This window comes from Polypterus senegalus, chromosome 1 (assembly GCF_016835505.1).
Source record: "Polypterus senegalus isolate Bchr_013 chromosome 1, ASM1683550v1, whole genome shotgun sequence".
Classification (NCBI taxonomy): Eukaryota; Metazoa; Chordata; class Cladistia; order Polypteriformes; family Polypteridae; genus Polypterus; species Polypterus senegalus.
Window position 1 is genome coordinate 259,341,029 of NC_053154.1, and position 27,746 is coordinate 259,368,774.

The 27,746-nt window shown below is 35.8% G+C and overlaps 1 protein-coding gene across 1 annotated transcript in view; it reads right to left on the bottom strand.

Moving 5' to 3' along the window:
• Positions 1-3,246: 3,246 nt before the first annotated feature.
• lrrc20 (leucine rich repeat containing 20) overlaps positions 3,247-27,746 on the bottom strand; it is a 65,588-nt gene continuing 41,088 nt past the window's right edge. The window contains exons 4-5 of the mRNA XM_039772776.1: positions 26,584-26,751; positions 3,247-4,254 (exon numbers count right to left, since the gene is read on the bottom strand). Of these exons, the coding sequence (XP_039628710.1) occupies positions 4,115-4,254; positions 26,584-26,751 (308 nt within the window). The 3' untranslated portion in view covers positions 3,247-4,114. The remainder of the gene's footprint in view (positions 4,255-26,583; positions 26,752-27,746) is intronic.

The following is a 27,746-nucleotide window of genomic DNA, read 5'->3' on the forward strand; positions in this document are numbered from 1 at the left end:
GGCGTACAGGTGGATGTATTGTCAAATGAGCTTTCAAACGCCATGTCATTCTCCAAAATCGATACAGTATTAGCGACGCTACACCTGAAAAATACTTGAATTTGAAATGTTGTGAAATGCCAATGCAGGGGCGATGGCTAATCGCGGAGGCTGAGGCATACCCTTGTAGCTACAATTGCAGCACTGCTAACTGACTGTCGCTTGAAAACAAACCCTTAAATTCAAATTGGATTCAACCACTCCTCTCCGTCCCCGTCACACAGCCATCGAAGGTGAAGGAGAGGCAGTGACACTCGTGCACGCGATCATAAAGTCCAATGGACGCTCCCGTCTATGCGGCGACAGCATCACGCATTGAATAACACTGAGAAAACCTTGAACAACAGAGAAAACTAACACTGCAATAGTTCGCGCTATAGTGCTAGGAACCGCTCGATAAAAACACTTTTTTTTTAATGAGTTTTAAGCACAGGGAAAAAAATGAACATTTGAAAAATCCGTAATTTAATACACCACCAAGAAAAGTAACATTACCACAATGCACGCTATGAACCGATCGCTGTAAACAGAACTGAAAACAAAAAAAAGCCTTTTCTACCTTATGCATCCAGTCCTCCCTCTCTCGGGAGCCTGGAGCGCCTGTGTGTGCCTCTCTCTAGCATGCGCCTGTGTGTGTGCGTGCATGCATGTCTGTGTGTGTGTGTGTGTGTGTGTGTGTGCATGCGTGCCTCTCTCATGTGTGTGTGTGTGTGCATGCGTCTCTCACGTGTGTGTGTGTGTGTGTGTGTGTGTGTGTGCACGTGCCTCTCTCGCGTGCGTGCGTCTCTCACGTGTGTGTGTGTGTCTCTCATGCGCGTCTGTGTGTGTGTGTGTGCGCCTCTGTCTCGCTCGCCTCTGTGTGTATGTGTGTGTCGTGCTCTCTCTCTCTTGCTCACTCGCTCTCTCTCTCTCTCTCTCTCTCTCTCTCGCTCACTCGCTTGCTGCACAGGAAATGCACAGGGAGAAACAGAACATGAACAAACCAAAAGAGAAACTGTATCCATGTATAAGACGCACCTGGGTTTTTAGGCCTACTTCTTAAAAAAAAAAAAGCGTCCTATATGCTGGTATTTACGGTAACAAAAGTGTCTTTCATTTATATTACTAGGGGGCTTAGCTCGCCAACCCCTATGTTTGTTTAATTGGATATACAATTTTAAAAGCTTTTTTTTCTTCTTTGGAATCCTTGGTTTAACTGTTGCGGGACCACAGAATCTCATAGTGTATGGTCCATAATTGTGTAAATCTACGTTTTGTGCATTGAATGAAACAAAGGCAAAAAGACTTTGTTTTGTGCTCTTTGCCTTTTATTTCTGACGTCGCTTTGTCCTGCTATTTTTTCAATTACACCTGGTTCTGATGATTATTTACCTTTTGTTTGCGCTAATGCAATCTTTACTATCTTTTGTTTTGATACTGTAGCGACTGACGTAATAAAGTGTCACAAAAGTTCCACTTGAACAATCACCGACTTCATAACCCCAAACACAACTTTCTATCACCCTCTCCAACCCCTAATCCCCCGGGTCTCGCCCCTTTACCGCATCAATCAATACCCTGTTATCGGTCTTCTGTGCTGTACTCCGCCCTCCCTCAATCGGACGTAACAGTCACTTAAAACAAAAGAGGCTTGAACTTGGCTGGGATGCTACAATACTTTCGAATTTTTCTGCTTTTACTTTAAAGCTTCATTAAAAACAATACTTTGGAATTACCTTTTCTTCCATATTGCACTGAATTTTGATTCTGTCTTTGGAGACACATTGTGACAACGCAACGTATAATTGCCCGTGAGTGAATATTGTTTCTATTTCTCTAATAAATAATCTGAATTTTTCTAATGTTTGTTCCTGTGATTTGTTAATTGTCATAGCAAATGCTATTCTCACAGTAAACTGTAAACATTTTAATACGAATGTTATATCACAATCTCCCTTGGTGTCTATTGTTATTCATGGAATATATACATTACCTTTCTTGTTGCCTGTTAAAATTTACATCACTTCTCCGTGATCAGAAATATACACCTGACCAAATTGTGTATTTTTTGAAATGAAACATTTGACATTTTCTCCACGCTGCTCTTTCTTCTTTGCTGACAGCACAAGATCTGTGTGTGCTACCGCTGGCTGTGCTCTTATTTGATAAGAAGGGCGTGTCTTTCAAGAATCTCATGTTCCATGTCCCCGCGAGACGGCCCTGGGACAATCTCTTGGCACCAAGTCTCATGTTTATGGTCCCCGCGAGACACTCCATGGCCAGTCTTTTTTGTCTCACATGTCCTTTAAATGTCTTCTGAGAAGATCACGTATTGTCACCCTGGAAATTTCCTTTCCAGGATTTTTTTTTATATATAGAGATGGATTTTTTCTTGTAGATATGCTAACATTAATATTTACCTCACATAGGCAACTCATCACATTTCTACACCATATTGTACTAATTTCATAAAGATGTAATTAAACTAAAATTCCTGTCTTCCATGTCCAGTAAAAAAGATTTCTTTTGTGCTGTTAGCACAAGGCCTTCCATATAAAACAGAAAATGGGGTCAGTCTGATTAGCTAGTTTAGACCATTTAAACTATACTGTTTCATCAAGTAACATAACAACAGTAACATAGCAAATGCCTTAAGGTGTATATTTTTAAAAATTAAAATAGTTTTTCTGCTATTCCGATAATGCTTACAAGTTGTGGCTTGCAACTAAACAGGACTAAGTTACAGCCTGACATGCTTTTCCTTGTCTGCCCACCATATGTGTAAATTTCACTGTTTCCTCTCCTAGACTGGATTTCAGGTGGTCTTTACTTGCTGAGTTAGTAAATGAAGCCGAAGCCCAGCACCAGCCTAAGTCCAACTTACCTGCAATAAATGGAAAAAACAATCTGTAATATATACTCTAAAATATAAGTTCACAGATGCATCTATAAATACAGTTTACAACAGTGGACCCCACAATTTAATAAAGTAAAACATTGTCTTCAAATGTTTGCTATGTCAATTATAACAAAATCATTCTTAAATGTGAGTGTAAACTGTTTAAGTGATATTTCTGTTGTGTACCAAGCACAATATATCATGTCCTCAAACAACTACTTACTACTATAACTACAGTTTATAAAGATTAAGAGTAACCTAATGTCACTGGAAAAGGCCAGATTTGTCTTCACCAAGCTAGGCAGAACTGCCAAAACATTATTCATCTGTGACATTTCAATCAATCGATCTTTATTTTACACATTGGGTTTCACAGTGTACACCATCACAAGGTGCATTACATATCACAGAAAAATACAATTCAGGACAACATGGTAACAAAGTACAGTTCAAGATTGTATAAACACATAACACAGGAAATGAACGCTGGGATGAGCTTTCAAAAGAAGAAAAAAACACAGTGCACATAAGATAAGACTGACAGTAGGAGCTAACAAACGCCACTTAAGTATTAAAAAGGAAAAAGGCAATCACATTAATCTGCTTAGATGCAGACTTGATGCTTCATGCTGCATTATTTTTCTCCTGCTGCAGTAGATTCAATTGTCAGGCACAAATTATAATGCATTTTTCTTCAATTTTTCATTTTTGTCTTTGAATATTCAATATAAAATCATTAAACAATTCTAAGCAACCAACACTTTCACAAGTATCACATCTTTCCTTTTTTCCATAATTGTACACATGCTTAAAACTCTCTGAATTATTGCCCTCACCACTTTATGAATTGTTCATATTTGTTTAATTTGCATAATTTCATTTAAAAATAAATAATTGCGAGCTAACTGTAGTTTGAGTGCTATCAAGTATAATTAGTCATACAATAAAATCTTTATGCAATTATTCATGATAAAGCCTTACTTATCAATTAATCAGGAACCCTCATGATTATCCTGTGTATTTCATGAAATACAGATAGCAGACACACTTGAGTAAATTATACTGCCTGCGTAAGAAATATGTTGACTTCAATAATAATTAATCTCAGTATAATTAAGCCACCTCTGCATACAACATTTAAATATATGTTACACTTAACATTTACTAAAATAGAACTGTTCATGTCTAGCCTAAATGTTATTCTTTATCAGCAGTTGTTAGAAGCTCAAATGTCATATTTGGCTGGGAGAAACACTTCGCTTCTTTGTTTAGTGGATTGGATTTCATATTTAGGCACTGAAGGGTTGTCATAGCAGTCAGCTTCTCTAGAGGCAGTTCTGAAGAAAAACAGATAACATTAAATTAGACATTTGCATGATTCCTTACCTGTATTTATTACATTTACCTACAGTGAATATGAACATAGAGGCACCTACATCCAACCCAAATACAAGTGAATGTTTGATTAATAATATACTTGTAAAATATTAGCACCGGAGAGTATTGTTGTTTTGGTTAAACAAATAAGTAAGAATTTCACTGTGCTCTGTACAGGCAATGACAAAATTTAAACATTCTTTGTTATATGGCAGGTTTCAGGTTAGATACCATGTTGATTCCAGCAATTGCCTTCCCCAAACTTTCAGACTTAAAATACAACAATTCTGAACCTAAAAATATGTTTATTGCATCTGATGAAAGACTGTGATATCCTGCTTCCACATAAGTCACACTGACCCTTAGCATTCTTTTCAAACTGCTTACAATCACTGTTAAGGCTGCAACACTGCGTTCAAAGTGATGAGTGACATATATTGCTATGGTACATAATTCAAGCTCATATTTGTAAAATCGGACAGTAATTTACAACAATTTTCATTCAAATGGAAGATACAGTAAATGATACAAAGCATGCCCTTCACTTTGAAAATAAACCTAATAAATATCTACCACACATATATGGAATATTTATGAAAATTTTTGGTTACTAAAATAAAGATAATTAGACAATATTTAACCACAAACTACATAATATTATTTCAAAAAAATATTTGCATTTTAAGTAGCACAACAAGCTTGGTATTTTTAATTATTTTCGTACATATACTGTACATATCTAGAAGGCAGCACATTTGCATATTAGTTGGCACTACTTAATCACAGATCCCACATTCGGTTTTTAAAATCCTGTGCCTGGTTGCTTTTGCAGTAGTCTCCACATTATCCTTGTGTCTGCATGTGAATTTCTTCAGATGCTGTAGTTTTACACTCATGTCCCAATGATTTGCATGCTAAGTTAAGTGGCTATTCTAGCTTAGCCCCATAGTGGAGTACATGAGTGAGTCCTGTGGTGGAAAAGACTGTCCCCAGTGCTAACAGGATAGAATTCACATGCAAGTGCCTGAGCTAAACTAAGTAGGTGTGGAAATGTTCTACTACCTACACATCTAGATGTGTACAAAAGGCCACTGATGTTTACAAACTGCAACCTTCACCAAGTGATCAGAGTAAGTGCTGCTAACAAATCATATCAGGTTACACAGCGATTAAGTAACTCCAATGAGGCATATCTGTCTATGGTGCTAAAGTAGCCGAATCATATGGTTAAATGAGGTATATACTGTATACCATCCACTCTAGTGAGTCACATGGCATTTACTCTAAGAAGAGAGTGTCATAGCACAAGTTTGCTTTGGTATTATAGATTGTCATTAACATATGCACAGTGAGAAAATTTTGGTCATTTAATAACAGAAATACCTGGCATATTTTGAAAATTGTAATGGCAATAGTCTGAATCAATGTGTGACTAAGGTTAGTTATGCCATTTCAAGTTTAGAAATGGTAGTATAAATGTGCATAAACAACGATGGGTGATAATTACATCTGTCAGCTTCAAGTTATTTCAGAGACAATTCCAGGTTCTTCCTTTTTCATGGAGGGGTACTGATCAATATGTCCATGTCTGTATAATCTTTTGGTAACACAATATTTTTTCTCTGTAGAAATTAGACATATTGAAACTCTGAGAGTACTTAGTCATCAGAGATTGAGAAGTAATGTCAGACTCTGCAAATGTTTCATAGGTCATAGAAAGTTTTTCAAAAGGAAAATATCTGTTGCCCTTAGACACAGAAAGCCCTGCACTTTAAAAAATACTGAATAAACATAATGAACTTCAAGAAGTAAATTAAACTGCCCATTACTTATTGCTTATAAAGGTCTCCTTTGCATTTTTGAACTAAAAGCCCTTCTTGCACAATATAAGGCAACAATGAAGTGTTCTTTCCAAGTGTTCACCACACCTCATCACTTTTCTAATGATATTTCATAATTAATATATCATTGCCCACAATGTGACTGTTTGCAGTTGCACAAACGACATACATAACATGCAATAAAGTCAGACGGAAGCAAAATTTACCCAAGTGTAACTGTATAACCACAGAGGATATAGGAAGTACACTGTTATTTGAAATACTGCAATTCTATCAACACTTCCCACGTACAAGCTCCTAATAAGCGATCCTTTATTTAAACACATTTGGTACTCCATTAATGCTAACAATTGTACATTTACCCATTAGCAATGGAGTCTTGGACATGATTATGAGTCTCTAAAGCCTAAAAATATTTAGACTTCTGAAGTGAAAAAGAATTAAGCTTCATGTATAGCACTGTGCATAGTCATAGGGGTGCAAAGAGTAAGTGCCACTCCATTCAAACGTTCACGTTCACTTTTTGTCAATCGTATTTCAGAGTTCTTATTCACATATTTCCTTTTAGCTTTGAAAATGTAAAAATAATTCCAATTAAGCAGCATAACATAAAACATGATGTGAAAATCATAGCATAATGTACTGTACACTACAGGATAATACTACAACATAAAATATGTAAAAATGAGAAATTTATACAGGTATTCATACTTGGCTGATGCCTTTACCCAAGGCAACTTATATCATATAGCAAATGGCGATATTTTAGATTTAATTTAAAGTTTACAGTTCATTGAGCTAGATCAAGACTTGAAAAATCTAGAAACCATAAAGCTAAAAGTCATTCAACATGAGCTGAAACAGAAAAATATTAATACTGCAGGAAAAGTGGTGTCAAGTGATCTTAGTTGCTTCACAAGTTGATGCACAATAAACAGCAATGTGTGAATTGATATTCTATAGTATTAGTGCCACTTTCCGAGTTAATAGCAGAGGTTTACAGTTGATTCTATATTTGACAGGAAGTCAAAGCTTTTGGACTAGGGGAATACAATTATTGAGTATAGCCTGAGTCAGGAGTCTTGCAGCCATGTTTTAAAAGAGCTGTAGTCTGTTAATACATCCTAATGCAAGACAATTGCAGCAGTAAACAGCAGAAGTGATAACTGTTTGACAAGGAGAATTAGGAATAAAATTTTGTTATTTTCTTATTATGTAAGGTTAAGAATAATGTCTTCAAAACAAATGACCAGTTCAAAAGATTATTACTGTTTTTTTTCTACAAACAATAAAGGGTCAAGCCTCTAAATAAAATAACTGAAGATACAATAAAGCTCTGCCTTCCTGGAGACTAACAAAACTAAAATAAAAAAAACAGTTAAAAGGAATTCCAAGTCCAATGAGAAAGTGTTATTCACTAAAACATGTATCTACACTAACCAACAGTCATCATCTGTTCCTTTTTTAGGAATCTGTGCTAATTGAATCAAGCCATTATCTTTGGTTTTTGTTGTTCTAGAATCACATTATTGTGTTCTACCTCCTGGCTAAAATGCATTCACATATTTTTCATCTTTTTGTTTTCTGTTGTATTTTTAGATTGTGTTGAGAGCTGGGTGCTGCATGATGTTTGTGCGTGAAACTTCATTAACCTCCATGGCATTAACCAGAATTCTATATAAATATGTTTAAACCCAAATCAGACTCAGGGTTTCACAGTGTAACTCTCGAGACAGTATTCTTCTTCCATCTAGTGGATGAAATTACATTATGCTGAAAAAATCATGAATATTTCTATGCAACTGCCACTTAATAGTAACTCAACGGTACCTCATCAATATACTTGAGTGGAGCAGAGCCTTTAACCAAATACAAAATGGCAAACGAGAAGTCATAACGGCAGTTCTTGAACAAAATAAACTGAACCATTACTTGAATCAAGTGATAGTGATGACAATGTGAATTAGTCTTCAGACATTGACATGGAAAATGAAAGTGCTTCATATGGCACTGTACAACCAAACCATGATATGCCTGATAAATTCAGTCTTGTGGAGCTTCAATGTTTGTGTCAGGGGAAATGTGGAAGCCACTAAGACTTGAAGCACAATGGACACATCGATTGTATGGATCAGGCACTATTTTACCTGCTCATGTGCATACAACAGAACAAGCTTCTACTGCCCTGATTGTAACATTGGGCTGTATATTGGTGTATACTGGATAGATACAGCATCTGCATCAATACAGCAGTGGGCACTAGAAATACATTTCCTACTGTATTTATGATGGCGTTTTGGTATTTACATGTTTCATTTACATGTAATAACATTTTTCTTGTTGAGAAAAATTCAATATTTTTGTTTCATTTTTCCAGGGATAAACACAATGCATCCTAAAACTTAATTTTGAGTTGCCACTAAAGGGTCAGGAATTACATTTTGCTGATGTTTTCACCTTTAGGATTTTTTTTGCTGCCAGGAAACAAAGACACATTGTGAAAGTAGAGTGTCTGTATATCTAGGCAGCATGCGCAGGTGAAGCAGTGCCAGCAGATGTAGCACAGCTCAGCAGTAGGACAGTGGTGGAAGACATAGCACAGTTAAACAGTTGGACTGCAAGTAAATAATTAACCAGATTTATATCTATTAATATGAAATAAGGAAATCAACTTCCCATTAAGAAAAAATGAATGCTAGTTAAGCCATGCATGTTGCAAGCAAACCAGTAAGTACTGGTGCTAGAAGAAGAAGGTACAGAGCATTTAAACAACTGCTGTATTGAATTACTGTATTTATTAATTCATACATTTATGGTTAGGTTCATAAATATTTGGACACACAACTTTTTTCTAATTTTGGTTCTGTACATTACCATAATGAATTCTAAATGAAACAACTCAGATGCAGTTGAAGTGTAGACTTTCAGCTTTAATTCAGTGGGTTGAACAAAAAGATTGCATAAAAATGTGAGGCAACTAAAGTATTTCTTTTAACACAATCCCTTTATTTCAGAAAAAAAGTTGTCTCTGTCCAAATATTTATGGACCTAACTGTATTTCTAGTAGTATTGACCACTGCAATATGTTATTTAGTGGCTATACAAGACATTCTTTACAAAGTTTCATTTAATTCAAAATGCTGCTGCAAGAATCTATATAAGAACCAGAAAGTATGAGCAAGTAACTCTGGTTCACATGCTCTTACAGTGCCTACCAGTTAAGTTTAGGGCTAACTTCAAAATCCTCCATTTAAATATAAAGCCTTAAATGGCCAAGGCCCTGGTTACTTATCTGAACCTTTTATTACTTAAACACCAGAACATACATTAAGAACTCAAGAAGCTGGCCTACTTAAGATTCCAAGGATTAATAAAATAACAGTGGGAGGTTGAACTTTTAATTACAGGACCCCCAAAACTGTAATGATCAGACTGCTAAATACAAGAGATGCTTCTTCATTTTTAGCATTTAAATCCAGGCTGAAGGGCTCATTACTTTAGACTATCATACCCTAGTTAGAGCTACTAATTAGCTGTGTATGTATTGCAATATTACAATACAATATTACATTACATTACCAACCCTCCTCAGTTCTGTTTCTCTTCCCTGTATCTTAATGTGGCATTTGATGCCACTACTCTACTGAATCCTGTGCATGGAAAAGCCATCTCAGCTACCACGAGCATTAGAATCATTAGATGGAAAGGTTCTTTCACCAGCAAGGATGTCCAGTACAGGCTATACTATAGAATGCCCTGATGGGGTTGGGGAGTTAATTGGCCAAAGTCTCTAGAACTGTCTGTGACTATGTCTGACATTGTCTTTTGACTTTATTTTGTATTTGGTACACTTTATCAGACCCCAAAGGGAAATTATCTTTATGTATTTATCTCTTACAATTGATTGTTGACCACCCAGAGATTTACTGCTGACAGTTTCTGTTTTCCTCTCCTCCGTTGTCAACTGGCCATAGTTCAACAATGCATAAACAGTGCATCCGGAAAGTATTCACAGCGCATCACTTTTTCCTCATTTTGTTATGTTACAGCCTTATTCCAAAATGGATTAAATTCATTTTTTTCCTCAGAATTCTACACACAACACCCCATAATGATGTGAAAAAAGTTTACTTGAGGTTTTTGCAAATTTATTAAAAAGAAAAAAACTGAGAAATCGCATGTACATAAGTATTCACAGCCTTTGCTCAATACTTTGTCTATGCACCTTTGACAGTAATTACAGCCTCAAGTATTTTTGAATATGATGCCACAAGCTTGGCACACCTACCCTTGGCCAGCTCCGCCCATTTCTCTTATTTCGTATTTAAATTTAAAAGAGCTGTCATTTAAAAGAAGTTTTAAATATGAGGCCAATACAATGCAATTTGATGTTAGACTTCTTGAAGGCTGGCTTCAACATAGTGTGCTCCTAAGAACGGCTTACATTTGCAGAAGCTGACACAACACTTCAAGCGTAGGGTTGATTAATTTGTGGAGGAAGTGGCTAGATTTCTTTGTAACAAGGAATTATAAGACTTTGTCCAGGCATCGTTTGGGGTGATTGTGTTTACCCAACGTGAAGAGACAGGAGACTCCTGACCAGAAATGTAGAACGAGGTGGATTATGGATGGATATAAGTGCAAGGCAGGAGGGTACACACTGTCTATAAATATCACTCCCAGAGTTGAAGTTGTCCAACCTTTTTCAGGACTTTAAAGTGTTGGACAGTGAATTGTTATAACTCTGAGGTGACAAACATAATGACTATACTGAGAGAAAATTCCTAACAAAACCTAAGACATGAGCTAAAGTCCTCCACAACACCATTTCATATATTTTTGGAGAACTAATTTCAAAAAATTAAAAACACATTTTAAAACACTTCCTACAATATAGAGGTGTGTGACACACCAGGTATGGACATTGTTGTACAATTCCTGACTTGGGGTGCCAGTAGATGAGACCGAGCAACCAGGAGAGTAAGACAGACTCAGACTGAAAAAGACTATTTAAAAACAGGATTTTGTTTTATTCCAGCAGCGTCCAAATTAGTTTATAAACAAATGTCTTCCAAAAATATTTACAAAGTCCAATACAAAGACACTTCCAAAACAAAAGTGAGGACAAACCAACAATGGAAAAAAAAATCCTCTTCCTCCTCCTTCGTCGAGCTACAAAGGAGGTCACAAAGGACACCGAAAAATGAATCAAAAAATGAAAAACTAAGCAAATATTACATGCACAAAGGTAGGTATCTCTATTACTAAACTAAGTAAATCAGTAGCACAGATCTACAGTACACTTATTGCCAAAGACCTGGGGCCTCATGTATAATGGCGTGCATAGAATTCACACTAAAACATGGCATTTGGATAAAAACAGAAATATGTGTACACACAAATAAATCCAGTTGCATAAATGTGTGCGCAAGTCAACTTCCACGTTCTTCCACTACAGAAATCCTAGTCATCGTGAAATGTACAATGTGCATAAGTCTGTCGCCCTACCCCAACTCCTCCATTAATTTTGCATATTTTAATATGCAAATCAATATATATATCACCTTTCCTATTCAGTGTTTGGTTAAAAGACAATGACAAAAGCACATGAAAAAAACAGAATTTCAGCAAATGCAAAGTGGAGACAAGGAAAAATGTACTATTTGTTGGCTTAAGCAGTGGCATCTATACTAATAAAAGGCAAAGCCCTCACTGACTGACTGACTCATCACTAATTCTCCAACTTCCCATGTAGGTAGAAGGCTGAAATTTGGCAGGCTCATTCCTTACAGCTTATTTACGAAAGTTAAGCAGGTTTCATTTCGAAATTCTACACGTAACGGTCATAACTGAATCCTACTTACGTACATATATACGGCCATAGGCTGTAGCTCAGTCGCCGTGTGAGGCGGAGTTGCGCCAAACCGTCACCACGCCTCCTACGTAGTTGGCTGCCTGCCTAGATTGTGTCCCCCATACTCACGCCTCCCACGTAATTGAGTGCCTGCACATATAAGGCTGTCCGTCAGCAGCAATCCAATAGACACACTGCCGCTACGAGGAGTTTGTCATGCCTAAGACGAATACGATTTTCGCGAGTTACAAGTTTAGTGAGAAGACGCAAGGTATAAACGAGACTTCTGATCACTTTGTAATGGAGTTAAAATTGCTGGTGAAGGTGTAAAGCTTAAGTTTAAATTAAGTTCATAGACACGCTGCTGCTAAATATCCGCAGGCAAATCCACAACTTAATACCGGGAATGCCTGTTAAACATTTGGGTAGTGAACACTTCGATGAATGAAACCTGTTATCTTTACAATGGTTGACAAACAAGGAATATAACTTAAACAAAACACATCCTCCAAATACGAACCTGATTGAAAGAAATAATGATAATCAAATCCTTGATGACAGCAACACTCATAACAGTCAAAAAACAATTACATTGACAATCATGTTACGTTATTTTTAAAATGTTTCCTTTTCTTTTTCATAACTTCTTTAACACACTACTTCTCCACTGCAAAACGCGGTTATTTTGCTAGTAAACAATAAAAGGAAGTTGATTATGTGATACACAGTGGCGGAGACAATCGAAAGTTCAAGTTCAGAAAGTCACACAGTGTTCAACAAAAAAAGTTGTCAGATATCAAAGTCGCCATGAAAAGGCAACTCGTAGCCTACCGTCTTAGTGTCATACGGAAGAATATTAGAGTACAGAGAAAAGAAAAAAGATAGGGACACAGTAAAGAAAAAAAGGTTAATATGCTGACTTTTATGTCAAAATTTCCACTTTAATCTCATACTTTATTTTGTCATTAAAGTAGAATGTTGTAAACTTTATCTTAAAATAAATGTTTAATTTACTAGAGTTTCTCAGATCCCATCGTAAGTTAAAGTAGCATATTAAATGCTTCATATTCTATGTGTTCTATTTGTGTGAATCACTACATGCTTCTTCAACGAGCTTACGAGCTTCATCTTATGGCACTGATCTCCATTTATAGTACATTACATTCATGATATTACAGATTTCTGAACATTTTAGAATACTATACTTGATATCATTTTCATGATGAAATGCATTAAAGAATGTATTAAACATAGGGACACAGTGGTGCAGTGGCAACTCCTGGCACCCCCTTTCCAGAGATTGTTTCTGCCTCCCGCCAGATGCTTGCTGGGATATGCACAATACTTGATGAAATAATTTAATGCAGCAGTACTATGTCTGCCAAACATACCAACTCCCAATTCCTGTCCTTCATTTTCTTTCTCCATGTAACCAATCGCCACAATAAGTTCTGAAATGTCAAACCAGCTATAAGCTTAAAATGGCAATTCTTCAAAACTGTTGAGGAACATTGAAATATCATTGTACTAAATGTTTACTTATTCCATCCATCTATTCATCCAGGGTCGCGCCAGTCCCAGCAAGCATCTAACGCAAGGCAGGACCAATCCCTAAACGAGGCACCAGTTCATCGCTACCGCTTCTCCACCGTGCCAGTTCTGTCTCCATTAGGTGAGTGCTGTGCACTTCCACTCGCTTTCATTTACATTCGTTGCCACACGTGTGAATGCCCTTTGCCAGTTATTCTGAAACTGAGCTCTCTATCCTTCTGAGCTGTTTCTGTGACTTTAAATATTGCACTTTAGCCCTCTCTCCTGCAGCAGTTATGGAAGCATGCCTCCATTCTCGGCCACCAGAAACCATGAGCGCTCTTGAAAAATGGCCTCAGACATATGCTTTAGCTCTGTCTAGTTCGAGCCCCACGGCTTACTTTTGGAGCACCAGTAGGTGCCGGTATCCTGGCAATCAAACCACCGGTGAAACTTTGTGCCGCTGAATGTGCTAATCTGTAAAGGGCCGCTAAAACAGGAAAATGAAAACTATTTCTAACTTTTTCTCCCATCTCTGTGATAAGCGGAGCGACTGTGTCTATATTTTCTTTATTTCAACAGCCACTGAACTTGGCTTATCACAAGGTATACTTCAGACAATATCAAACGATTTCCTTAGTCTTGTTACCTACCTAAATATCTGAAATCAATTGTTTCAGGATGGATGGATAGATAAATAGACAGACAGATACTTTATTCATCCTGAGGGAAATTCAAGTACCAGTAGCCTAAAATTAATTATACTTTAATTAATAACTTAAATACAAACATTTAAGTACAACTACTATACAAATAACAAATACTGTACAAATAGTGCAATCACAGTACACTAGATGGTACATAATACTACTACCAAAGTGACAGGTGGCACATAATATCAAAGTGATAGATACTAAAGTGACTAAATCTCAAAGTAAAATAAATGGACCAGTCCAGCCTGCCATCCAACTGCACTCCAAGGTATTTAAAGGAAACCCGATCATCTACTAATCTGAAATAAAAGAAGAATCTGCAAAAGGAAATAATGGACAAATATGTCACTGGCTTCCATGGAAGTGGCATTGTGCTGTCTATCATTGACATGTAAAATTAAAATAATTTTTGAAAAACTTTGTTAGAATATGCACTTGGCACAAACTGCGATTTCCTTTTCTGTAATACATTAATGAAACAAGCAAATATATTACTATTAAAATTATTGTTCTAAACAATTGGAGTAAAAGTCAATCAAAATGTAAAATCTGGCAGCAATGTATTTTTCAGTCCCTAGAAGTTTGCCAATTAAAGATTTCATAAATGTGACAAGTTTAGCAGTTCATTTTGTTATGATAAATATTTGGGTTATAGATTGTGTAAATAAAAATATCTGCTGATGAAATGAGTCTGCAGCCTGAAATCTTAAAAGTCTTGTAATTTTGCTTTTTAATTCATTTTGAAAGCTCAAATATTAATAATAACTAGACTGGAGCTCGTACTAGAGAGATGGTAAAACCCATCCAACAAAAACAAGCCCAGCCCATAAACAGTAAAGAAAAAATGTCAAAGATCTGATAAAAATGTGAAAGCCGAAAGAAAATAAACTGGAGCACAAAAAAACACATGTGCTCTGAAAAGGGTTGACGTACAATGTGCAAAAATACATACCAAAACAAATTAAGAAGAGCGGACACTCTTACCAGATATCCAAGTCTCCATTTTATAGCAAGATAAAAAATTGGCCCCTGTGATCTCACACACTGACTCACGTGATCATGCAGGTTGCACAGCGTAATCACAATCCTGTAACATCACAGAATTACGCTTCTTAGATCCTTTAAACTATGAAAAAAAAATCACTAACCAAACAATACACAATGAAAAACAAAAAAAATTACAAGCAAGCATTAAAAAGCTTCACACGCACAGTGGAACCTCAGGTCACAAATGTCTCGGACCACGTACAAATAGGGCTATGAGCAAAAAGTTCACCAAACTTTTGCATTTGTTCACAACCACACACTCGGGTGACGAACAAGCCAGTTTCCCTTCCGGTTTGTACACGGCGAGGATTTCCTCACGTGTTCAGTCTCTCACTGTGTATTCGCTGTGAACTCTTTGTGCTCTATTTCATTTCCCTTCTGGTTCATACGCGCTGGTCATTTAAGCACTTGTTCAGTCTCTCCCTGTAAAGTACATTGTTCTCGGTCAGACGTGCATCGCGCAGAAGGACTTGGTAAGTACACAGCTCACGTCAAGAGGCCAGATTTAAATAAATAATCGCCTCACTACAGCTGCCACATCCTCTTCATAAATAGAACTGCGAGGTGGCTAAAGGGAGGAAAAAGAAAAGAAAGACGGAAGTTGCGGAGTGAGGAAGTAAGCAGGAAGTAGTGTGGAAACAACCGGTGTGCGCGAGCGAGCGAGCTCATGCTCGCAGGCAGGCAGCTGGACAGTAAGCAAAACCAGGGGAGATTGCTCCAGCTGAGTGATCAAGGAGCGGGAGTGACCAGAAAAAGGACGGCTGGCCGTGTAAGACCGAGAAGGCAGCGGGGGTCAACAGTTAAAGAATGCACCGGGCTTGTTTTTAAAGAGACTGCTTCCAGAATTGTTTTAACCTCGACTTGTATTTAATGAAGACTTTTTCCTATTGGATTTTAACCTCCACTTCACTTCTGTTTTTATGGGATTATTTATTTATTGAAGGATTCTGAAAGCACTGCACTTTATTTTGACTTTGTTTTTGATTGTTGTTTTGTTGATTTTAATAAAAGCACTTGGCACTTTTTGCACCATCCCCTTGCTCCATTGTACAGTAGTGCCTCACTGTAGTGCTCATCTGTAACATTACCAATGGTGATGGGTTTATGGGCTCCTGGAAGCAAGATGGGAGCATGCAGTGAACCCGCATTGTCACAGACTTTACCTCAAAACTGTAATCTCCTCTCCACCCAGTTCCTCCTCACTTTCTTATGCAAAATTAGTTTATGGTTAGTTTTTGTATTACGGATTTTTCAAATGTTCATTTTTCGGTTCATATTGCGAATTGTTGCAATGTTACTTTTCTTGGTTGTTTATTAAATTACGGATTTTTCAAATGTTAATTTTTTTCCCTGTGCTTAAAACTCATAAAAAAAAGTGTTTACAGTGAGCGATTGGTAGCGTGAATTGTTGCAATGCTACTTTTCTTAGTTTTTTATTAAATTACGGACTTTTCAAATGTTCATTTTTTTCCCTGTGCTTAAAACTAATTTCAAAAAAAGTAATTACAGCGAGTGGTTTGTAAGGCTATAGCGTGAATTCTTGCAATGCTACTTTTCTCTGTTCAAGGTTTTCTCAGTGTTATTCAATGTTTTTACATTTAGTTTACTATTACACTGTGCATTCTATGGTATAATTAGCTATTTCTGTGCTTAAAAATCTTTAAAAAAATATATTTACATACAGTTCGTACGGTCTGGAATGGATTAATTGTACATACATACAATCCTATAGGGAAAAATTACTTTGGGTCGTGACCAAATCGGGTTACGACCAGAATTTTGGAACGAATTACGGTCGTGACCCGAGGTTCTACTGTAACTGTAAAACATGTTAATTATAGTTTTAGTCCTAATCCTTACAAATTTAAAATAGCATTTGTAGTGATAAATATTCACAAGTTATACAATCTCTACTCTTAAATGATTGCTAAAGAGAAAAGCTGCACAGATTAATGTTCGTAAAATATTTTCACAAGCTAAGCTTCACTTAATAAAGCTATTGATTAAGCAGAATTATAATAATTTCAATGAGGAATTGCAGAAATCACACATATTATTTGCTGTATGGCTAAACTAAACCTTGTCACTCTTTAAAGGCAAAAAAGAGGTTTTTGTTACCACCAATTTTATCCCAGTATGCATGATCTGTGCTTGTTTTGAGTCTTTTTAGTTTAACCGTTTTTTAATGCAGCACAATAAATTAACCCTGTTAAAGAAAGGAAGGAAGGTTTCATATACATCCACTGGTTGTATTGGACATGGCTACAATTTTGCTGAAATAAGGCATGTCTGTATGCTAATTCCAAAATAAAATTAATTTAGTGTTTTAAAACATTCACTTTAACCAGACATTTGCATGGCTCTGCTCATAATGCTCTGAAGCATGAGATAATTCCCTCTAATAAAACCATATTTTTTAATGAAAACACATAATCACAGAGACAGATAATTAGTCGGGCTGCTAAAAATGGATTCTTCCTCACTGAAAATGAATCCGCAAACACAAGATTTGTGTTGCTCATTGGGTCTTTGAAGCCAAAGCAATATACATTTGTATAACAACTAAAATCTGGTTAATGTAATGAAAGCTATCAAGACACACATCTGAATGATATGAATATGAACATGACACACTCTCCGGTTATGAGTAATTAATTCAGTTAAAGTCAGTTCATTTAATCCTAGATTAGTACATCGGCATAAGAAATAACAGCACCCGATAATTCGCCTAAATAGTCATGTTTGAATCTTTACTTTTTAGTATTGATTATATACATGATTAGGTTAGTGAAGCACTCCATGATGCCATCAGCGCATTTACAATACATGCACAAAAATAACCGGACTAAAATGAATAAGGTGGTTAAGGCAAGAACTTGGTTTCTCAAAAATCTAGGTTGACATGTGCAAGTATTCTCCTGGAATTCTCCTTTATCAAAATACTCCAACCTTATTAAACCATGCAGAAAAACAGTTAAATGTCATCATTGACCACCCTGCATGCGAAAATAAGCATGATGTATGTGATAATTGTCTTGTGTTTTATAAATATGTTTAGTTGATTGGACACTTTACTTTTACATTTCTGTCACTGGAATGCACATAGCACATTCTTTTTCGATTAACTATGTAATTGAGCCCTTCAAAGGACCCAGCACATGTACGTTTACTTCAGTAAGGTAAAATTGTGCTAGATTACTCGTTACTTTAAAAAGCCATGTTTGAACACAGATTACTTTTAACGTGTTACCCTGCTACACTCATTATTGCGTTGCTGAATTTAGCACTGTACATTCAGCTTATCAACATAAACTCATCCATTTCTGAAATATAGACACGGATTATTTTAGCCAGTACAAGGGAAAATGCAAACGCCTGCACATTTGCCTTTGGAAATATATTTAGGGACATTTCTGCCGGAGGCTGCTGAAAGTGAGTGTGAATCAAATACATGTTCAAGATGACAAGAGTGCAACAGGTTTAAAAGGTCATATAATCAGGTTATTCGCAGAGAAATCTACCTCTGTTACCCTGATTTCTCTAACCAGAATATGGGTTTACATGGCTTTTTCTGGTTTCTGTGACTAACATGGTTATTGAAGTAAATATAAATGTAGAAATAATTATTTGTAAACCCTACACTGAAATTCCCCTAAAAGTCAACAACATTTTCCCCATCAGTTTTTAGATTGTGTGGAAATCTCCCCTCTGCTGCAACTGAAATCAGACCCTTTAAAGCAGAGGTTCTTAACCTGAGGTCCATGGACATGGACGGATTTCAGGGGGTTCTTGAGGGTCAGATAAATATTAACATTTATATTCACTATACAGCCCAGTACAGTTGATTTAGAGTATATGTAGTAGTAGTAGTTGTTGTAGTAGTAAGGGTAGTAGAAAATGTAGTAGATCTGTTTTAATTTGCACAATAGGATTGTATTTCATAATTATAATGAGTGATCATTACTTTCTGCATAAAAAGGAGTGTTTTTTTAGATTGTTTACTTTAAAATTTAATAATACTTTGTGTATGTCATATATGTATGAGACAATCAAATCTCGATAAAGTACATTATACTCATTGCATGCAAAGCTGTGTTAATGTGAATATTTCTGGGGAAGGGGGTTCATAGCTTTCATCAGATTCTTAAACGGGTTAATGTCTCAAAAAAGGTTAAGAATCACTGCTTTAAAGAATTTGCCATTGTTTCACAGTATGTCACGCAAACTTTGGCTTAAAGCAGACTTTGCACAATGCTATTATTTTACTTTTTCTTTTACCTTTGTCTTACAGACAAATAATCATTAATGTTAAATAAAGTGGGGAAATAGTGGTTCCAGTTAATTATTTTTCTATTAAATAAAATGATGGCAAAAATAGCTAGTGCTTGGCTTCACTCCAGAACCATGCAATTTATCTTGAACAAACCTTTTACACTCATTACAGTGTAAAGCCCACATGGATATTTGCATTTTCTTGTATAGTATGAAAGGGTCCTGAAACTTGTAATTAAAGCTAGGTCCCTTTTGGCAAAATACTCTCTATTTTATTTAGTCAAGGTTGTGTCTTGGTTCTGGCTGTAAACACAAACTCAAGGAAATATTGTTGTTTAGACATATGGTAAACCATTTCACCTTTAAATCTATTTATGTGTTTACTTTGAGCTGAGTTCTTAGTAAGGTATAACAATTTGATGAGATGTAACAATGGCGAGAGGATCAGGCTGATGGTTGTAGTTTCGGGTACCTATTTTCTGATTTTATGCGGGTAAAGCACAGCACCCTTTGGAGTGAAAGCACACAAAAAAGAACACAATACAAGACACCACAAGATAGGAATATAATCCAGCAAATGCAGATAATAAAATGTACTGTACTTATTTATGAAGGCAGAAGGTAAAAAGTACTTCATTTAAAACTAGAAGTATATAAGATAAGCACCAGGAGGAAAACTAGAAATATACCTCTAAGTATATGTAACTGATTGACTTGAGGAATTTAACACACACACAAAAAGGGTCAGTTGAAAAAAAGAAAAACTATATATTCAGTGTGGCACACGGTATCCCTTCCCCATGGCACTCCAAACTCAACAAAATCAAACCCAAGTCCCAAAAATGGAGCCATGAAGCAGAGTCAAAACAAGCAATACATACTGAAAAAGAGGAGTAAAATAATTAGGCAAGAAAAGCATCAAAGCACACCACAAGATGAACCTAAGGGTGCTGTAACTGTGATTCTAAGCATACTCTATTAATCTGAGAGGCAGACCATTCTACAAGAATTAGATTACAAAAAGAAGATCACCAATTCTCTAACAAAATAACCTCAAGAGATTTCCATCAATAGGAAAGAAATCAGTGGAGCAAAATCATAGCATTACTGTGAAATTAAAGAAAAAGGTTTTATTCATTGATTTACAGAGAAAAAAAATAGAGACTGATGACTAGCTTCTTTAAAAGAGAAAAGGAGTAAAAAGGGGAAAAACAGGATGTGAATAAATAGTGTCAGATGAAGAGATGCCACATGCCCTGAACACTAATCTGAGCTGCAAATATAAGGAAATTGATAAATGAGAAAGATGGAAATGAGACTGGAATGTCATAATGCCCAAACAGTAAAATAGATTACCAAGAAGAGTGACTCCTTAGTGCTGCCAGACAGCAAGGTTGCAATATGCCATTTTATAGTAGGTGCTAAGAGTTCCTCAACACAATGTCATCATTTTCTCCCTTGCATCCAGTGACTAAGCCTATCAACATAGTTTCATTTCTAGCCCAAGTGTTTGAAGTTTAAAATTGCTCCTGTATTTGAAAATAAACATTTCAATTTATTGAAGGATTGTGAACATTCAACTAGTACTTTGCAGCATATCAATAAGTACTTTACAGCATCTACAAATGTTTTCTTTTGTCACAGAGACTCCACTCTTAACTCCACTTTTAGGCAGGCAAATTATAGCTCTTTGGTCCTTGAAACGGAGTTCTTTCTTCATTGCATTTCTTTAAGCAACAGAATGCAGTTTTCCCAAATGGAAGGACTGTCACTATGTTGCATTATTTAAATGAGAAAGCCTAACCATATTCAGAAGACATAGTAGTTGAGCTACTGGCACTTTTTCTTTTTAGACCCAAGAATTAATAGACTTGTCAAGGACTGCAAATAAGGTACCTTGGTAAGAGACAATCCAGTGGCACCAAAATAAGTGAAATGTGATGGAATACTCAGAGAAAGCCCCATTAAGTAGTCCACATTGACAGAGAACCAACAGATAAGTGCATTGCTCAGGGTGAGGTAGGGACTGAACTAACAACCTTGTGGTTTAAGGATCAGTGCAATAGGCTATGCCACACTACCTGAACAAGTTGTTTATAATGTGAAATCAACCATCTATCCTTTCATTTTCTGAACTCACTTCAGTAAATATAATATGAAATATAGTATGAAAGTCAGAACCCATTAAAGCAGCAGTAGAAAGCAGTAGGAAAGTAAGAACCAATCTAGAATGATACGACAGTCCATCACAGGGCACACTCATGCAGATTCACATAATAGACTAGTTTTGGAGTTGCCCATTGATGCGCATATATTTATGTGGGATCAAACCAGGGGAAAACTACTGTATGCATATATGTATAAACTCCACTCGATACTATCCAGAATTTTAACCTAGGACCCTGAAGCTATGAGACAGAAACTTACCACTCAATCACTATGCTTTTTAAGGTAAAACCATACTTCATTTTTGTTTTATCCTAGATTCAAGTTATCATTTAAAGATAACAGCTAAACTTTAAATGGAATTTACAATGCATTTTAAAAGCATTTGTTTTTCATAATATGGAAGTAACAGAGAGATTCAGATTATACATGGTAAGCAAGACTAGGCCATATACAAATCTCTCTTTTACCAAAATCTAAAAGGCACAACTAAAGCTGAGGTAAGATTATGGAATCAAATTCAAAATAGTGAAATGAAAACAAACGTAACATTTCTGTAAAGGTTTTGGTTCAGTGTTTGGTAAATGCAACATTTTTTGTACTTCATTGTCTATAATTCCCTTCTTTGCCTGTTATTCCCAAAACTGATAATACTGCTGTCTTGACATGATAATGACAATCAAAAGTGATATGTAAACGTGTAAATAAAACAAATATTCAAAATTTTCAGATAATACTAAAACAAATAACAGGCGGCTGACAGTCTGTGAAGTGAACCCATTTCAAAGTATAGTAAACAGTTACATTTTTATTATGAAATCCTTCTTTAATATCAGAACTAACTCTTCTAAAAGGCAGGGAATGGGGACAATACCAGCATTCACTATTGTGCATCTGTCTTTACAAGCTGTTACAAATATGCACCGAAATTAGTTTAATAGTCCATTTGAAAATTCAGTTTAAAAAAAAATCAAGATGCCACTTCATCATAGAAGACATACAGTATGTATGCTCTCTCAGTCATTTTTGATGACTTCATGTGCTTTTGCAGCAAAATAGTATTGATTAGTAAATTGATGATAAACTAGAATTGTCCTCTCTTCGAGCCGCCACACCTCATCATGGTGGAGGAGTTTGCGTGTCCCAATGATCCTAGGAGCTCTGTTGTCGGGGGCTTTATGCCCCTGGTAGGGTCAACCAAGGCAAACTGGTCCTAGGTGAGGGATGTGACAAAGAGCGGTTCCGGAAAGCTCCTATGATGCATACAAACATTGGATGGCATTTTCCCTCACCCGGACGTGGGTCACCAGGCCCCCCCTCTAAAGCCAGGCCAGGAGGTTAGGCTCGATAGCGAGGGCCTGGTGGCCGGGCTTGTACCCATGGGGCTCGGCCAGGCACAGCCCAAAGAGGCAACGTGGATCCCCCTTCTCATGGGCTCACCACCTGTAGGAGGGGCCAAGGAGGTTGGGTGCAGTGTGAGTTGGGTGGTGGCCGAAGGTGGAGACCTTGGGGGTCCGATCCTCGGCTACAGAAGCTGGCTCTTCAGAGCAAGTAGAAGTGGCCAGGGAGAGGGAACTCCAGGCATCTCTGCTGAAGCTGCTGCCCCTGCGACCCGATCTCGAATAAGTGGAAGAGGATGGAAGGATGGATGGACTATAATTGTACAATAGCTCTCTCATATACTGTATCACAGACACACACACACACACACACAATATATTGCTTGCAATTTAAGATATACTTTTTTCATATGTTTCCAAACTTAAAATTGGGATGCATCTTGCAGTATATTGCAGTATTTCACTGTCACACTATAAGACAATATAAGAAAACAAAAATTCTCGGAATGCTCTGGTTTGATTTTCTGCAGATAAGCAAATACAAGAAGTAAGTTCATATGGACTTGTGAAAGATTAAAGTGCTTCCTCAAAAGAAATCTAAAATGGTAGCTTGTATATACTAGTCATTTTTTTCTCCAAAGGAGGTGCGCCTAAATTTATTAGTTATAATCCAGCTGTTGTATTTAGGTTAATTTTAAATCAATCTATTTGCTACAGATATTTTTAAACAGTGTTAGGGGTTGGCACAACAGCCAGTGCTCATGACACAAATCTTCAGGGCCTTGCATTGGGGGTGATAAAGGGGATGGACGCATACTTTACAGCACATGAATGACTGGAATTATTTATAAAACACAAGAAAACCATAAAATTTGGTTGTGTTTCTAATCAGTTTCATAAAGGTTCACATATGGGCTTAGGGTCAGATAACAAATGCTGGCAAGTGAAATTTGCAGTTTTTCATGCAAAAGAAGTAAAGGTAACACAAAAGAAATGTTCTCTTTGTAGAGCATTACATTTTATAATAAGTACCTATATTACATATTTAGTTCATTTTCTTAAACTAAGTTACTTTTAAAAGTAACATTTCTCAGCAATACACTTGGATATTGGTTAACTGGCCATGTTTTCGCTGCTCCTAAATGTATTCCTACACCACACAAAACTGAGTTTAGAATGCACAACTCTAGCTAAAATTATATTATGGAATATGGAAATCCAATACAGTAGATTTCCATTTAAAGAAGGATAGATCATTCATCAAGAAATAATATTGGGAAAATATTTAAAGAAAGATGACAAATAGCAAAGACAAAGAGAATGAGAGAGAGGATAAACTGCTGAAAATTCAAACAAAAGGTTGTAAGCATACTGATAGGCTTTCCAAGCAAAAGATATTTCATCATAAAAAATAAAGTGGACACAAGAATAATTAAATCTCATAATTTGAATTTTTCATTTTTCTAAAACTTTTATACATGCTATTGATACTCTTTGCAAAATAATATCCATTTAAATTTGTACTTGGCAAATGTTTTAGAGTTTCAAAAAAAAATCTAAACAAGCAAAATAGTACATTTTAATAGAAAATTATTGTTTGGAATACTGCAGGTATAATAAACAACACAATCAAAGATCCAAACCAAGCCAACTAATTACACTGCATAATCAAAGCTGTCCTTTGAAAAACATTAAGGAATGGGGGACTGCTTCTTTGCACCTTGTTATTATATTTAGTTGCAATTATTTTCCTTTTAAAAAGTCATTTACAGTAAGAGGGAATATTTTTAAAAACTAAACCAACTTTAGAAAACACAACAAAAATGATATGAAGAATACTTTATGCCTATATTTTACATTCATCTTAATAGTTAAAACATCTGGAGCAAAACAAAAATAAAAATGAATGCTATGCCATCTAAAAAATCCTATGAAAACCTACATGAGATAACTTTATGAAATCCTACTTAATCCAGTTCAGGGTCATGAGGAAGTGGAGCATATCCCAGGAGAGGAACACTTTAACAATCCATTGCAGGGCCCACTTATAAGCAAACATCAGCAGTCACTTTTTTGCATGCTTGGAGTACAGCAGAAAATTGCAGGGACACTGAATGCCCTGGAAAGAGGGGTGAAAAAGGTGAGTAGTAGTCAACAGAAGAGGACGCAAGTTATGTGTCACCCGTTAGGATTTTAAAAGTGCCTGCTCCTAACCTCCTCCTCCTCCTCTAGTCACTTACTATAAATTATGCCTAATGTCTGCAGGACTCTCAGGTTCTACTGTCAGCTGACAGAATTCTAGTAGGTCCTCATTCATCTTTAACATGCTGGAACATTAACTAGCATAAACTGCTGTGTTCTTTGACCCCCTTTGTGATATTTTTGCAAAATGTTTACATTTATATGTTGATTTCAGAGATTAATCTTTGGTATTAAAATTTCCTGGATTTGGTTATTGACCACCTTCTTTGTTTTAGTTAATTTCTTAACATTTTCTTTTTGGATTTCTCCTTTTCAACATCCTTCTTTGTTCATTAGTCATATTCTTTGAGTTTCAGTTTGAGTTATTTTGAATTGTTTATTATTCGTGTTCTGTTTCTTTAAGTTACTATATTTGTTATATTTCTTTGTTTATTGGTTTATTTTATCATTATTCATATTTAATTCATTAATAATTAAAATTAATTTAATTAATTGATTTATTTATTTATTTTACAATTTTAGCCATCCTAGTGGAGAATAATACAACTCGACCATTTAAATCTTCATAGGTTTATGCCTAAATTGATATGAAATTTGGACATACTGCATTTCACATTATATAACAGAACCCTTCCAAATGTTGCCTTTTCTGTCTAATATTCATTTTCTGTGTAGACTATGCCAACAGACCATATCCAGCATCAAGGTTAACTCTGACTGGAAGCAGTCACAAAAGAGGATGCCAGCTACATTAACAACAACAAATGTCAGGACTAAAATACATCTTTATTTTACTTAAAAAAGGCATATCACTAAAAGTATAACTCAAACCTCAGGCGGATTCTATATGAAAAGGCAATCATAAGTATACAGTAAATCAGAAAACTGCCAAGATTTCTTTTTCTGCTGAAGATTAACAGTCTTAGTATTGACTTACTTTTTTGGAACTTCCTTAATTTATTGATATAATATAGTTTTATAAATCACACTTGTTTTTTTACATACTGTAGATATGCAAATCTTAATGTAATTCATTGTTTTTGTACTACGTGAGAATGTAAACAACTGATAATTTTAAATAGGATTCAATTTCCTTCAGAAAAGTAAACCTCATAGATGAATGCTATCTGAAAATATCAAATTTAAGTCGTAAAACAATAGCATTCATTCTACCTCCAAGTAAAATAACACCAGAAAAAAAAACTAATACAATTGTCCTAATACCATATCTACTTACAAAATGAAGCAAATAAACAAAAGAAAGGATTATAAATATTTCACACCAAAATATTGTATAATGTTTAATCATTTATTGCATACTCACCAGATATGTCATTTCCCTCCAGATTAATATTCTGAAGGGTCTTGATGGTAGTGAGGTTCTCAGGGAAAACAGTGAATTTGTTTCTGGCTAAGTTGATAGACGTCAAATGCATCATTGAACCTATGATTTCAGGAAGCTGTGTCAGGCTGTTTCCCTCCAAGTTTAACACTATAAGAAATATGATTTAATTAATAGTGTATAAAAATAATAATCCTTTACATACAAGTTATGTGTTAGGGTTTGCATTTTAGGGTTGTAAAATCATACAGTATATTTAAGTAAACTACTGCAGTACCTATGTAAAAATCTAACACTGTCTTTAAAAAGTTGCTATACTTTCTATTCTAAATGATGATGGTAAATTTGCCAGATGGCTTGGCAGACATGTTAACAAGGGGTGGGCTACAATAGTGTACTTTTGTTATGGCATGCGCTCAGCCTTGTTTGCTTTACTGGCTTGACCAACCCAGTTCTTGTTTCTAATCTTTATTCTTTATTCCAAAGTTACTATTCTAACTTGCATTACCATTTCCTCTAATGTGATTTTCATCTTCTAGATCTACCATTGAATACTAATTGTTGTTAGATAGTTATTTTTTGTTACTTTTTTTAGGTGATATAATTTTTTTCCTGATTTCTCTCGCACATTTTTGGAGGTTTTAAATGCCCTGGAATATTTTGGAAATATTTGTTCAGTACATTTTGATTTGGGTGTTTTTCGCTTTTTTTGAATTGCAAATATTTGATTCTGACAGCTACCACCGTTTTGTAGCATGGTTGCTATGACTCAATGACCTGTAGGCAGAATGCATTTCCTGGAGGTTGTGTTGTCATTGATGTTATAAAACTTTAACTTTCTTTTTCAACTTTGATTTTTGATTAGATTTAATAAGGCAGATTATGTTCATGATTTCCTGGTTTTGACTTAGCATACATCTTAATTAGCTTCATTTACCAGACTTATTCATTTTTGTCTATACATTTTTCAACAGTGTGGCATACCAAACTGTGCATTAAGTATTAAATCTTAGGGGAATGTGAGACAACACCATAGCTGCAGACTGTAGTTACAACTGACTTTCAGCCAGAAACATAGGAAACATGGAGTCAAGAGGAGAATCAGACAAACGTTTGATTGGCCACAGGAAGACAGAGCAAAATTC